The sequence below is a fragment of the Eumetopias jubatus genome, unplaced genomic scaffold (assembly GCF_037043125.1).
Source record: "Eumetopias jubatus isolate StellerSeaLion01/CBP00866 unplaced genomic scaffold, mEumJub1_p1.0 scaffold_10, whole genome shotgun sequence".
Taxonomy (NCBI): domain Eukaryota; kingdom Metazoa; phylum Chordata; class Mammalia; order Carnivora; family Otariidae; genus Eumetopias; species Eumetopias jubatus.
The window spans coordinates 95588585-95602697 of NW_028274816.1; the positions used below are offsets into that span (position 1 = coordinate 95588585).

Sequence of the window (14113 nt, forward strand, 5' to 3'; positions counted from 1 at the left end):
GGACTCGATCCTAGGACCCTAGGATCGTGACCTGAACCAAAGGCAGACACTTAACGACTGAGCCAACCAGGCACCCCAGGGATAGATTTTTTAAATCATTGCAGTCCCTAAATACAGGCTTTGGTTTTGATATGTAAAAATGATTTCGTAAGGAAAACATTATAAATTTTGAGAAGAAATTCAAACTTGTAAATTTAATCTCAATTTCATGCAATTCTTTTAAGAAATTAGAGTGTGCAAATCTTAGAAGAGAACAGCCCCATTACAGCCAAAAGAGACTTGGGTTGCTTTTTGTTGGTGTCTTATAACCCCCAATACAGTGAGTATGAGAAATAAAACATTTCTTTCTACATTATACTGAACTGAAAATATCCTGCTCCCATAATGGGTCACTTGAGTTTTTATGGATGGTTTTTATAAATATGGCTATTTCCTAGTGTCCCTTGTTGCTTGAGAAATACCAGGTGAGATGTTTCAGTGCAGGCAGCCCTCACTTAAAAGCAGGTACCCATGTTTTAAAGTTGGGTGGAGAGTTAACGGTGTAGAAAATGCTTCCTGAATTCCATAGGAACAGTGAGGTTAAGGAAGTCAGGTGACTCCAGAATGATTTTTCTTGAACTTTTACTTTCTAACTTTTTATTGTAGAAAATGTCTAGTATACACAAGAGAATAGTATAATGAAACCCCATGTACCCAAGGCCCAGCCTCAGCTTCAACAATTATTAACATTTTGCCAATTTCCCACTCAACTCTTTAGCTTACAACATGGCTAAACAGTAATTCTAGTTCACTTACATATGACTAAGTTTATAGCATCATTTCCTTGAGAAAACATATTCTGGATTCTGGCTAGCTCTTCCAGGACCATGCTTTTTAGTTTTGTTGCAGATTTCATCTATGGAGTGAGGAGAGAGGCTGTGGGCGTAGTGGGTCTGAGAGTTCTCAGTCATGTTTTTTGGGAGAGTAAGGTATTAACCATGAAAAAAAAATCAATGCTAGATATCTTTTCACCTCTAAAATTTATTTTAATATATAAAAAGTACTAAGTTCATCGAAGACTGTTCTTATTGTACAATAATTAGCCTTTGAGGGGGAGGGGCATAGGCAAAGAGAATCTTTTCTTTTCTTTTTTTTTTTTTAAAGAGAGAAGGGAGTGTGCGTGTGAGAGGCAGGGAAGGAGAGAGAGAGAATCCCAAGCAGATGCCACACCCAGCTCAGAGCCAAAGCAGGGCTTAATCTCACGACCCTGAGATCATGACCTGAGCTGAAATCAAGAGTTGCAACACTCAAGCAACTGAGCCACCCAAGTGCTCCAGAAGATAGAGAATCTTAAGCTGTATGCTGGGCAGGGAGCCTGATACAGGGCTCAGTCTCACAACCCTGAGATCATGACCTGAGCTGAAATCAAGAGTCAGATGCTTAACCAACTGAGCCACCAGGCACCCCAGTCATTAGCCTTTAAGAAGAAGTTTGCCGTATCCCCCAAGACAAGGAGGTTGCCAACAAGATGGCGCCAGAGCATGAGCCTGTTAGTGTGTTGGTTCCTGAGGCTGCAATTGTGAACTGTTTTCATTCTTTTGCTTCTTTTCAGTGGTCTCCAAGATGGGTTGCTGAAGACACTATTCGAGAAGGAAGAATTAAAAGTTTCTATTTGTATATATTTTTTACTCTAAGAAAGTAATAGCCTTGCTAATATTTGACATACAGATGACCATATGTTGACCTTTGCCGAAATCCTTAGAAGTTATCAAGACTATTTGAAATGTGGATTTTATTCTTTATCATTAGTGATGAGCTTCACCCTAAATATATATATTATGCATTGAGGTGTCAGCTGAAGAGAGTACAAAGCTGTTAGCAAGGAAAAGCTAAAAATTAGCAGAAGGCTAATTATTTCGTCTTTTTCTCTTAATTTATATTTTTTACTTTTTATAAAAGCTGTAATAGGGCAACCCTGTTGGGACCCCTCTCACTCTTGAGAGCTTTTTCTGTATCTTCACTTAATAAACTTATATCACTTTACTCACAAAAAAAGCTGTAATATATTAGAACATGTATATAATTTGTAAGTAAATGGGTATATTGTGGGTATATACTCAAAATTTTTTAGCTGGTAGGATTGTGATCTAAAAAGTTTGGAGACTACTAATTTATTGGCTTGTTAATCTATTATAATTTCAAAATTTGTTAATATGATTTAATGTTTATCATGTGTTTTTTTTTTAAGATTGTATTTATTTGATAGAGAGAGACACAGCAAGAGAGGGAACACAAGCAGGGGGAGTGGGAGAGGGAGAAGCAGGCTTCCCTCTGAGCGGGGAGCCCGATGCGGGGCTCGATCCCAGGAGCCTGGGATCATGACCTGAGCCGAAGGCAGACGCTTAACGACTGAGCCACCCAGGTGCCCCTGTTTATCATGTGTTAACATAAGTCAGACCTTGATTATTTCAGTGGTTCATCTGAGATCATGTTATTTTTCTGTCAAATTTGAATGCTCAGGAGCGCCTGGGTGACTCAGTTGGTTAAGCATCCAACTCTTGATATCGGCTCAGGTCATGATCTCAGAGTCGTGAGATCAAAGCCCACATTGGGCCCTGCACTGGGTGTGGAGTCTGCTGGAGATTCTGTCTCCCTCTGCCCTTACCCTTCCTCCCTCTCTAAGAAAACATTTTTATTTTTGAATGCTCGTTTTCTCTTACTTTTTACTATTTGCCTGTACATTCTAAAACTGTTCTTTGGTCACCTGAATTGGGTAGATGCTGCCCTGAAGGATGGAAAAGCTGAGATAAAGGCCATTTTGCAGAGTCTGTGGCTTTAGCTCTGACCCCAATGCTTCTAGTGATGTGGCCGTGAAGGTGACCTTGGAGCAGTCAGTTGGAGGATGTGGATGGTATTGATGCTGGTGCTCCTCTCCCCAATGGACTTTTTTCCCTTCTTGATGGTTTCTTTGAGTAGCATTTATTTTGAATGTTGACTGTTGGCTTAAGGTTGTCATTCATAGTATGAAGTCTATACGTCTGTAGGTTTTTTTGTCTTTTCTGGGTAAAATCAAATTTGTATCTAAAGTTATATAAATTTAAGTAGACTGTTCCTGCCATAGTCTCTAAGTCCATGATCTGTGAGATCATGTTTTAACTGATGATCCAGTTCTAAACCATTAATCCATCAAAAAGCGTCAAAACCTGCAAAGAGAAAAATCTTGCTTATGCTTTAGTTTGGGAGACAAAAGTCCCCGAGCTTTTTTATGGGCTTCAGAGAGGATTTTCAGCAGGAGGGGCCTCAGGCCCTGGCTCTGTCCTTATGTTTAGGATTTGTTCCTTCCCTGACAGGCTAGATGAAGGAATGATGCCCGGGAGCTGAGTGACAGGCAGCCTCAGATGCCAGCACAGCCATGTGACAGCACAATGTCAGCCCCACGACACTGAAGACAGAGAAAGCCCCATCGCTTCCTCGGGCCAGAGGGCTGGTGCATTGCTCTGGTCAGCACAGCGTCAAGCTGACCAAGAGAGAGCATTGGTCTTGACCTCCTGGCTGGCACTATAACTGAAAGTGAACACAATAGTAGTTCTTCCAGACTTTATTATTTTGCAAAAGGTTAATTGCAGCTTTTAATCTTTCCAAGTATTAAATGAGTCCCTTTATAGATTGTGGTTTATACTTTCAGCCAGACATGGCTTCGAAGCCCAGTGGAGAATTGGAAGAGAAACCCCTGACCTTTTACAGACAGGATCACAGGACCAGTCTGTGAGCCAGGCAGCTGCAGGCCAGCTGACTGTGGTCATTGTCCCCCAGTGCGTGCACTGTCTCCATTTTAACAGCTCCAGCCTCTGAAAGAAACAAGGCTTGTCTGAGCTGCTTTAGTGTGGGTTGAGAGCATCTCTGAGTTTTTAGTTGAGCTGTTGAAATGGAATGAGTTGCTAACTATACACTATATCTCTTTATCCCCACTCCTATGGCCCATAACAAAATAAAATTGGAGAAACATCTTACTTGGTAAAAAATGGAGGGTTAAGAACTGTAGAACAGCTGAGCAGTAGACAGCTAGGCACTATATGGGAAACTGGGGGGAAGGCATTGAAGTTGCTGCATGCTCTCAAGATCTGATATTTGACTGCTTAGGTCTGGAAATTGTTTGCAGCTGAATCCAGGGGGTTGGTCAAGCTACAGGAAAAAGTTGGCCGATTGATGGTATCAAAAAGCAATGGGGTTTGCATTGGGAGATCACTTCCTGCAAGGGCAGCCTGCGTGGTTTGCGGTCAATAGGGTGCATTAGGGGACAGAAGCAGGAGAATCATGCCTGGTTTCCTCTTGGCCCGAGCCTCCCAATGGCCATCAGTATCCTGGATGCCTGACTGATGCAGGTCAAGTAGCAGCCCCTGTGAGTCTGTCAAGGTTTCCTATCAAAGCTTGTAATGTTCTGGAAGGAGCCCTGCATGGGAGTCAAGAAACCCGAGCACCAGTCACAACACCTACCTCTCTCTGTTACAGAGAAGTGGCTAATTCAGTTTCTGTCCTGAAAAGCTTAAACATCTTTTATTCTAAGATTCTTCCTGTTCTGTGCTATTTTGTGCAATTATAACTTGGTTTTCTCCTTGGGAGCAGTGACCAAGCCTTCTTCAAAGTAACCTCTGCCAGTCTCTGCACTTAATAGAATCTCAGCTCCTTCTGTGCTTCTCTCTGCTTATGCAGGTAGAACAATATTCACAGGCCGTGAAGGGCACACCAGCTTGTCCTGCTCACTTGTGCTTTACATACAGATTTCATGTAATCCTCACGGGTGCCATCTGAATTAGGCTACATTCATGTATTCAGTCAATGAACATTTGTTACAACTTTGATTGTCTTGTGGTGTTTGTACTCAAGTAGACCAGGCAGTTAACAGATACAGTGATAGGAGGAAGGTAATAGAGAACAGAGCCTAGGTGATCAGAGAGGATTCCAGGGAGAAGTGTCACCTTTGCCATGACGTGGGGGATGACTAGCCAGACCGAAGGTGGGCCATGCCATGGTGGGGAGGTAGGAGCCTGGGCCTCGAAGTCAGGTGGACTTGGCTTAAGTCCTGGATTTGCCACTCTCTGGGCCACTTTTTTTTTGTTTTTAAACCCCTCTTTAGGCAAATCACTTAACCTCTCTCACCATTTTGCTCACTTAGAAAATTTTAGGTAATTGGCAGAAGTAGCTAATGCACCTGAAGTGCCTGGATCATAATATGAGCTCAGATGTCAGCTATTATTACAAATATTAATATCTTAAAAATCTTACGGGTAAGATTTGTTCCTTTTACTATATATGCAAATTGTACCTCAGTAAAGTACTGTTAGCATGGAGAAATTCATCACGGCTGGAGCAGAGGGTAAGGTGGGGACGGGGGAGGCATGAAGCTGGGCAATAAGCCATGTTAGACTTTCTCACTGGCAAGAAGACCAAGGGTCTAAGGATAAGCTTCATCCAACTTGGCAGTTAGCAAGTGGCGAAGCCAGGATTGGAACATAGGCGTGTCAGACTAAGCAGTTCTGCTAATGTTTGTGGGTGGGTTGCAATGTTTTGACCAGCCGTCTGTCATGTATGGTTAAGGGTCGGGCCTCACTAAAGCTAACAAATGATTGTCCACAATAGACATGCAGTTGAAATCCTGACTCGTGGGTTGTATCTATTTGTTGGCAGCCATGGGCTTTAGCCTCTGGTAGCTCCTGAACACAAAGAAAAGAAAATGGTGGAGTAGGAAGCAGGCAATGTGAAGATAAAAGGAAGGAGAAGCCACAGGGCCCTTTGTGTTGTAATGCAGCCACTGGTGATTCTGAGGAGTGTGGGGAGGAGGAAGCTCAAGCCAGCCTTGAACCAGAAGAAGGGAGGTTGGAACCCTGTGGACCTTTCCTGAGGAAAGGCATCTCCTAGATTCTCTTCCTAGGCCTACCCCTGCCTCTCACCAGTGTCCTCTCGTGGGGCAGGTGTGGTGTTTTGTTCCCGAACTGTGTGGGACTTGAAACTCTCTTTTCTCCTCCACATACCTCTAAATCAGGTTGTTCTAATATTTCTGCAGTTTGGTGAGTGGTAGAGGTAACCTGCTTGTTATCTGCCAGAGCAGTCAGCAAAGGATGACCACATATCATCTTGGAACTGTGGCCATGTTGGGATGTCACAGGCTGCAGCCCAGCAACAACTCCAGAGGGCTGGCTCTCTGGCTTGGGTAGGAGCTCAGGCTGCTGGGTCGAGAGCAAATCCCTGAAGCACTGGAAGTGGTTGCTCTTGTTAACCAGATACAGGGAGTTTACCAGGAATAGTAACCATGCAGCAGTTTGTTAGACTAGTACGAAGTGATGGCTCTTCACCAGGTGATCCTGTAAACAGATGAACTGAAGCAGTCAGTGCTTGTGTCCTAACACGTGTGCCTGTGTGTCCTGTCTTCTTTTCTACTAAAAAACAGATGAATAAGCTAAAAGCTTAATGTTTGTTTGCAAATTGAGCATCTTTTAATGACCTTATAGAACTATAAGAGTTTTCAAAAACTTTAGCCTTTTACTTAGATTACTTTTATTCCTTAGTTTTTAAGATTGCATGTTAGCTTTTTTTTTTAAGTATGTATATAGTTTTAGTAATCTCTACACCCAACATGGGGCTTGAACTCATGACCCTGAGATCAAGAGTTGCATGCTCTTCTGACTAAGCCAGCCAGGACCCCACCTGTTAGCTTTTTAAAGTGGTTTTGAATTTCTGAGATTGAATGTTGCATCTGAAGATTACTTAACATTATCTTCTCTCATGTAATTTGGTAAAGCAGCTAGTAAAACACAGCATAAAACTGCATGTGTTGTAAGTATCAGCGAGAAGGGCGCCTGGCTGGCTCAGTTGGTAGAGCATATGACTCTTGATCTCGGGGTCAAGAGTTCGAGCCCCATGTTGGGTATAGAGATTACTTAATATAAAATAAAATTTAGAATCCTGGAAGTGTCAGCTAGAGAGGAGGATTTTGATCATTCTGCTTGAGCCAGGTGTCTAGGTTCGAAAAGCCAGAACCTACGAATTGGATGTGTGGTAATACAGTAGCCACTGGCCACATAGGGCCATTGAGCCCTCGAAATGCAGCTTGTTCAAACTGAGATGTGCTCTAGGTATGAAATATGTGCTGGATTTTGAGGAATTAGTACAAAACAAGGAATGTAAATATAATTAATAATTGTTAATGTTATATGTTGAAATGATAATATTTGGATATACAGTTGACCACTGAACAATGTGGGGGTTAGGGGCACTGACCCCCTGTGCAGTTGAAAATCCTTGTATAACTTTTGACTCCCCCAAAACTTAACTACTAATAGCCTGTTTTTGACCAGGAAGCCTTACCAATAACAGTCGATTAACACATATTTGGACAATATATGTATTGTATACCATTTCTTAAAATAAGCTAAAGAAAATCATACGGAAGAGAAAGTACATTTATAGTAGTATACTGTATTAATTGAAAAAAAAATCTTCATTTAAGTGAACCTGCACAGTTCAAACCCATGTTGTTCAAGGGTCGACTGTATTGAGTTAAATAAAATACATTGTTAAAATTAATTTCACCTTTTTTCTTTTTATTATGGCTACTAGACAATTTAAAATTATGTATTTTCATGATGCATATTTATGGTTCATATTATATTTCCATTGGACAGTGCTTCCTTGGACAGTTCTGCGTTTTCTGACTTACTAGGAAAGGCAAAACGAAAGCAATGGGAGAGAAACAACCTTTTATTCCCAAATGCCTCTTGTTCGTAAATCAGTTAACCTGTACAGTCTCAGGAGTTTCAAAAGCGGAAAATCTTTACAGCTCACATTACTCTATTTCTCAGAGACTGTCCTGTTATTTGAGAATAACTTCATAATATGCTTATCTTTTTTTTTTTTTTCAGCCTTTCTAGTCTGGTGATGATGACAACTGTAATGCAGGGTATTTTGTCCAAAATTCCAGTATCATGTTAATTCTATTGACTTTTTTACATGTCCACTATAATTTTACATAGCCAGAAACAAATGAAAAATCTTTTATATGGAGATATTGTAGAAATGTGTGACTTACATCAAATTATGATTATCAAAACTCAAGAATCAGTGATAAAAGGTTTAACATCTCAGCTAAGATGTAATTATGGATCCCACAGAGGGTATCACACATGCCATGTATCCTCAAATAGCCTCTATTCTAGGCAGGCGATGTACACTCAGAGTGAAATAATTCAAGAAGAGCAATCCCTAGTGGGGACTGTATGGCTAAACGGCTCATAGATGACACTGATAGAAGTTTCTATTTTAATCTCATTGTCATTCCCTGGCCCTAAGAAATTCTTAAGCACCAGCCCTTCCATCCCTCCCTCCACAGATTCTTCTTGGTTTTAGTAGCTCTGCAAGTAAATACAACCTGGCCTTTGAGCATGGCTCTGAAGCAGCCCAGAAAAATCAGATCTGCTTCAAATTCTTTATTAATCTAGTTGCCTTTAGAACTTTAGGCCTAGTAAACCTATTTAGGTAAGAAAGTATTTTCTGCAACCAAATTGGATAAAAAGAAAACTGTGGATTATATGCCAGGAGATCTTTAGCAAAAATGTTGTTTGAAACATTTTAGGCAAACATTGTTTAAAAAGACAAATGTATTTATAGAAAATGCATATTTTTTATAGTGTTCATGGAACATTCACCAGATACACCATATTCTGGGCCATAAAAACTTAACGAAGGTAAAAGAACTGAAATTATAAAAAGCATGTTTTCTGACCGTCATGAAGTTAAACTAAAAATCAGTAACAGAGAGATATCTGGGACATTCCCACACATTTGGAAATTAAACATACTTCTCATTAGCCTGTGAGTCCAAAGATAATCACAGGGAAGAGGAGAAAATATTTTAATCAAATGAAAATACAACATATCACAAATTGCAGCTGATGCAGTGTTTAGAGGGAAATTAATAACATTAAGTGCTTATTTTAGAAGTACAAATTACCAATATTAGGACTAAAAGAATATTGCTAGACTCCACAGACTTAAAAAGCGTAATAGGGAAATATTACAAACAACATTATGCCCAGAGGTTGGGCAACTTAAATGAAATAGACAAATTCTTTATAAGACAGAAACTACCAAAGCTCATTCAAGAAGAAATAGCCTAATTTCCGGTAGAAATTAAAGAGATTGAATTCATAGTTAAAAACCTTTCTACAAAGAAAACTGCAGGCCCAGATGGCTTCCTTGGCAAATTTACCAAGCCTTTAAGGAAGAAATATTTTACACAAACTCTTCCAGAAAATAGAAGGAACACTTCCCAACTCATTTTATGAGGCTAGCTAATATTGAAAGATATTGCAAGAAAACTATTGACCAATTTACCTTATGAACTTAGGGTGACAAATGAACAAAGTATTAGCAAGCCAAATTCTGTAATGTATAAAAAGGATAATAATAGTACTGTGCTGTTAAACTGGCTCTCTGGATCAAGAGGAAGTCCTCTTTGTACCGTTCACTGATTTCCATTGTATAAAAACTCCCACAAACTAAACAAAACAAAACCCTCCCACCGTGGCCGATTGTAAGCTACCAATGTGAGGTCACTGACAGCAGAGTCAGGAAGAGGTGTGTAGAATTAGCTCTCCTGAGCTGGTGTGACCCAACTTCAGCACATCATGACCAATACATAATCTCCCCGAGAATGCAAGACTGGTTCAACGTTCAAAAATCCATGAATATACTTCACCATAATAACAGACTAAGGAAAAAGACAAAAAACTATGAACCAAAGAATGTCCTTAGTTCTAAACTTAGCAAAATAAACCTACCCAAACTGATGCTCTGACTGTACAGTCCACTTCAGGCCCCACAGTCTCTTTGTTGCTTGTCCACCTTTTCATTTCATTGCTCTGATCTTTGCAACATCTAGATTACACCCTCTTTCTGTGACCACTTGCTTGCCCATTCAAATGACATTTTTAATAGAAGCAGCGATGCATTAGGAGGTGGGAGAGCTACTCCTAACTCATGCAAAACAAAAACAAAAACCTACTAAGATGTATAAACCTGTATGATTGCCTCATAAATTTCACACACACACCCCATGGCGAAGTATGTTTGTCTGTTTTTACTTACATTATGTAAGTGAAAACATTACTTACATTCAGGGTACTCTTTGTGACGACCTTTTAATGGTTACTCCAGCAGGGTTGTCACATGGGAAAATGAAGACCTAATTCTCTACTGATTTGGGAGCATCCTTGAGTCAAAAATCCTGTCATTTTTTAAATCTTTGTATCGACTCCTGACACATTACTTGGCACATACACTCAGTGCATGTTTTGATGAATGGATAAATAAATAGAATTCTAAGGATTCCTCATTTGCAGAGGCTCTCAGGTCAAGACTGAAGTGTGAGACTCAAGTACTCACTGTGGAAATGGCCATTCTTTGAAAAGAATGACATTCCCAATTGCATTGTGATTTTTAGTACTTCTCTGCTCAATTCAAAAACATTTATAAAATGAGGGGAGTAGAGGGGCGCCTGGGTGGCCCCTTAGTTGGGTAAGCATCTGACTCTTGATTTCTGCTCAGGTCATGATCTCAGGGTCGTGAGATTGAGCTCTGCATTGGTCTCCTCATTCAGTGGGGAGTCTGCTTGAGATTCTCCCTTTCCCTCTCCTGCCCCCCCCCACCATGTGCACATGCTTTTTCTCTCTCTCTCAAATAAATAAATCTTAAAAAAAGAAGAAAATGAGGGGCATGAAGAGAATCAATTAAGATTCCCTAGAGAACTTTTTTTAAAAAGATCTGGGCCACTGTATCATCTGAAAAAGGACTGTGGGGCAGGTAGAGGATTAAATGATGAATATTGATCATTGCTATGAGAGTAGCTTTACCATAATTTTATGTTAGGCTTTTGTACACTGCCCATACACTTTAATATGTGTGCTCTTTTTGAAGATCAATGTATAAGTAAGTACATTTATGTTGTTGGGGGGGGCACCTGGAGCACAATTTTACTCATTTAAGTTACTATATATCTTTGGATTTTGACATACTGTTGATTATAACTATAATTCTTAATGCCTAATTTCTGATCATCTGTGTGATTTAAGTGATCTAGAAATGGCGTGGGAGTGGTAGGTCTCAGTTCTGGAATGATAGCATGAGTTAGTATGATCTGTGAAATTCCAAAGATGTTTTGCAGGTGAGCTGAGAGGAGGGTGAGTTTGGCTAATTTAAGAAGGCCAGACTGGGTAGGATTATTCACCCCTAGAGGAGGTTAGGCTGAAAGACTTGCTCTATTTACATGAATAAAACTTCTGCGTTTCCTGATTTGCTTGTTATCTTTTAAAAAAAGAAAGAAAAGAACATTTTATTTAGAGAAATGGACATTATCATTATCCTCCCAAATCCAGATTTTTAGTTATCAGAAACATAGCAGATTATAGCTCCACACTGATTATCCTTGAAGCTTCGCACCTGTCTTAGCAACTCCTAGTCACCAGTGAATTGATACTTGCATCACAGTCAGGTTTGGTTTCAGTGTCCCGTGTACCTCAGATCTTTGTTTTTGTATCGAATAAGATTTATGTTTATTCTGATTTTACTAATGGAAGTTTTTCTCCATCAGGGATGGATGAATGAGATTTACAACTATGATCCAGAAACTTACCATGCAACTTTGACACATTCAGTCTTTGTCCGACTTGAGGGTGGGACCTTAAGACTTTCAAAGCCCAATAAAAATATATCCAGGAGGGCAAGCTACAATGAAACAAAGCCAGAGGTTACCTACATCAGCCAGAAAATCTACGACCTTTCAGACAGCAAGGTGAGCCTGGCTAATTTGAGAAACTAAAATGAAAGAAAAGCATTTGGAATCTTGGTTGTTTTACTGTGTTTTTCCCCCTCAAAAGGGTGTGTGTGTAGTTGTGTGTGTGTGTGTGTGTTTGTGTGTAATTTAGGGCACTACCTTTCATGCAAATCACCCAAGCATCTTTTTAAATGTAGATTCTATTTCAGCAGCTCTGAGTGGGGCCTAAGAGTCTGCATTTTTATGAGCTCCCAAGTGATGCTTTTGCTGCTGGTGGTCCATGGACCACACTTTGAGGAGCAAAGGCATAACACACTCATCTGACTTTGAGAGTTAACTCCTAACTTTTCAGTCCAACAAAAAGCTAAGTATAGTGGTGCTAGGGTAATAATGAATGAGGACTCTGTAAATGTGAAAATTATGGATATGCAAAATAATTCCATTTGATAAGTGTTATATACTGCTGTTGTTAAGAAATGTAAATTGTTGGTTATTTCAAAAAGCTATAGGTTTTCTGTTGTTATAACTCATGTGAGTGATCTTTAAATTTACCTCAAAGGACAGAAGTATTTAAAATAGTTTTTGTATAAATTTTCTCCTAACTTGAGACTGATAAACTTGAGCTTCCCATCTAGATCTAGTTTGATAAATTCTTTTTTTTTTTTTTTTTCAAATTTATGGTTGGTCCAAGGTCATGAAACTTAGTTGATGATAACCTGCTAAATAATTTTTGTGTCACTGTTACCTGAAAATTACAGATATTTAATCATGGAACACTACATCAAAAACTAATGATGTAATGTATGGTGATTAACATAACATAATAATAAAAAAAAAGAAAATTACAGATACTTGTAACTCTTGCAAAATTCTAAACGTCTACTTCTGGAATGAGTTTGAAGAGTAACAAATCACTTCTAAAACTTAATCCCAGTTTCTATAGTCATGTTGTAGACAGGTGGTAATTTTACACTCATTGTTTTAGCAAAAAGGCTATAAAGTTTGCATTTGTGTTCTGCATAATATTAATGCACAGTGTGGCCAGTTCTTAATTTTGTATGTCAGTCATCATTTCCCTTTCCTGTAGATTTATCTTGTACCCAAAAGTTTGGCTCGAAAACGAATCTGGAATAAAAAATACCCCATTTGTATCGAGCTTGGTCGACAAGATGACTTTATGTCTAAGGCCCAGACTGATAAAGAGACTTCTGAAGAAAAGCCTCCAGCTGAGAGAGAGCTGGGAAGCGAGGACCCTAAGAAGCCACCCCATCCTCAGGAGGGAACACGATCTAGCCAGCGAGATCAGATACTCTATCTCTTTGGGAGAACTGGCCGAGACAAAGAGGAGTGGTTTAGGCGATTTATTCTGGCATCTAAACTGAAGTCGGAAAGCAAGAAGCCACCTGGTGTCTCTGGAAGTAAACCAGGTAATGACGTGTGTGCTGAATGCTTAAGTAGTTTTAAAGGGTCCATAGGAGAATGGAGAGAGATTCCCAGGTAGAAAGGAAGGAAACCCACCCTGAGCCGATGACCCTCTGCCACCTAAGGAGTGTTCTCAGGACTCACTTACCTTTCAGGCTGGTCATTGCAACCCTTTGCACCAGATCATTTAACCAGTGATGGGACAGCTTGCAGATGTATGATTTTTGCCTTTGTTGGTTCCTTAGGATTATATTTATTTGTACATACTGTGACTCTGAGAGAAGAAACATCAGGAGAACCCTGGTTGTGATAAGGAGGCGGGGAAGTCAGGGCAGCGTATCAGGCTAGTGTTCTCAGGCTCCCGGCCTTGAACACGCTTCTCCAAGCCTCAGATCACCAGAGAAATGCAGAGTCTGTGGCCTCCCGACTCACATTTGTGCTGATAAATGAGCCTCTGCTCATTTCCTGTCCTGCCCCGTGTACCCCAGTTGGGCCCTCACTGAACCTCTCAGTGTCCTCCAGACAGCCTGGGCCCTGTCTTCACTTTTTGCATATGCTCCTCCCTCTACCTGGAATGTTCTTCCCCCACCTGCACCAGGAAAATGCCAACTATTTCTTCAAGAAGCAGCTGAGAGGACTCTACCTGTAAAGTCGCTACTGGGGCTTTCTTGGGCAGAGGTAGTCACCTCCTCCTTTCTGCCCTGAAAGTCCTTCAGTCATGCTTCAGTTGCCATGGTTATTATAGAGAGCCGTAATTTATGTGCCTAGGTGCCCAAATTCAAGGGCAGGGATTATGTCTCATTCTTCTTTTCATGTGGAATTGGCCCAGAGAAGGGCTTGATAAAAACCTTTGTTGAATGAAAGATGACAGGTCTGGAATTGCCGTGT

The 14113-nt window shown here is 40.3% G+C and overlaps 1 protein-coding gene across 6 annotated transcripts in view; it reads left to right on the forward strand.

The window, feature by feature from the left end:
• The window catches only part of TEX2 (testis expressed 2), a 102393-nt gene that overhangs the window by 50500 nt on the left and 37780 nt on the right, over window positions 1–14113 (forward strand). For all 6 annotated transcript variants that reach the window (XM_028087475.2, XM_088028189.1, XM_028087478.1 and 3 more), the window contains exons 3-4: window positions 11621–11821; window positions 12891–13230. In XM_028087475.2, the coding sequence (XP_027943276.1) occupies window positions 11621–11821; window positions 12891–13230 (541 nt within the window). The remainder of the gene's footprint in view (window positions 1–11620; window positions 11822–12890; window positions 13231–14113) is intronic.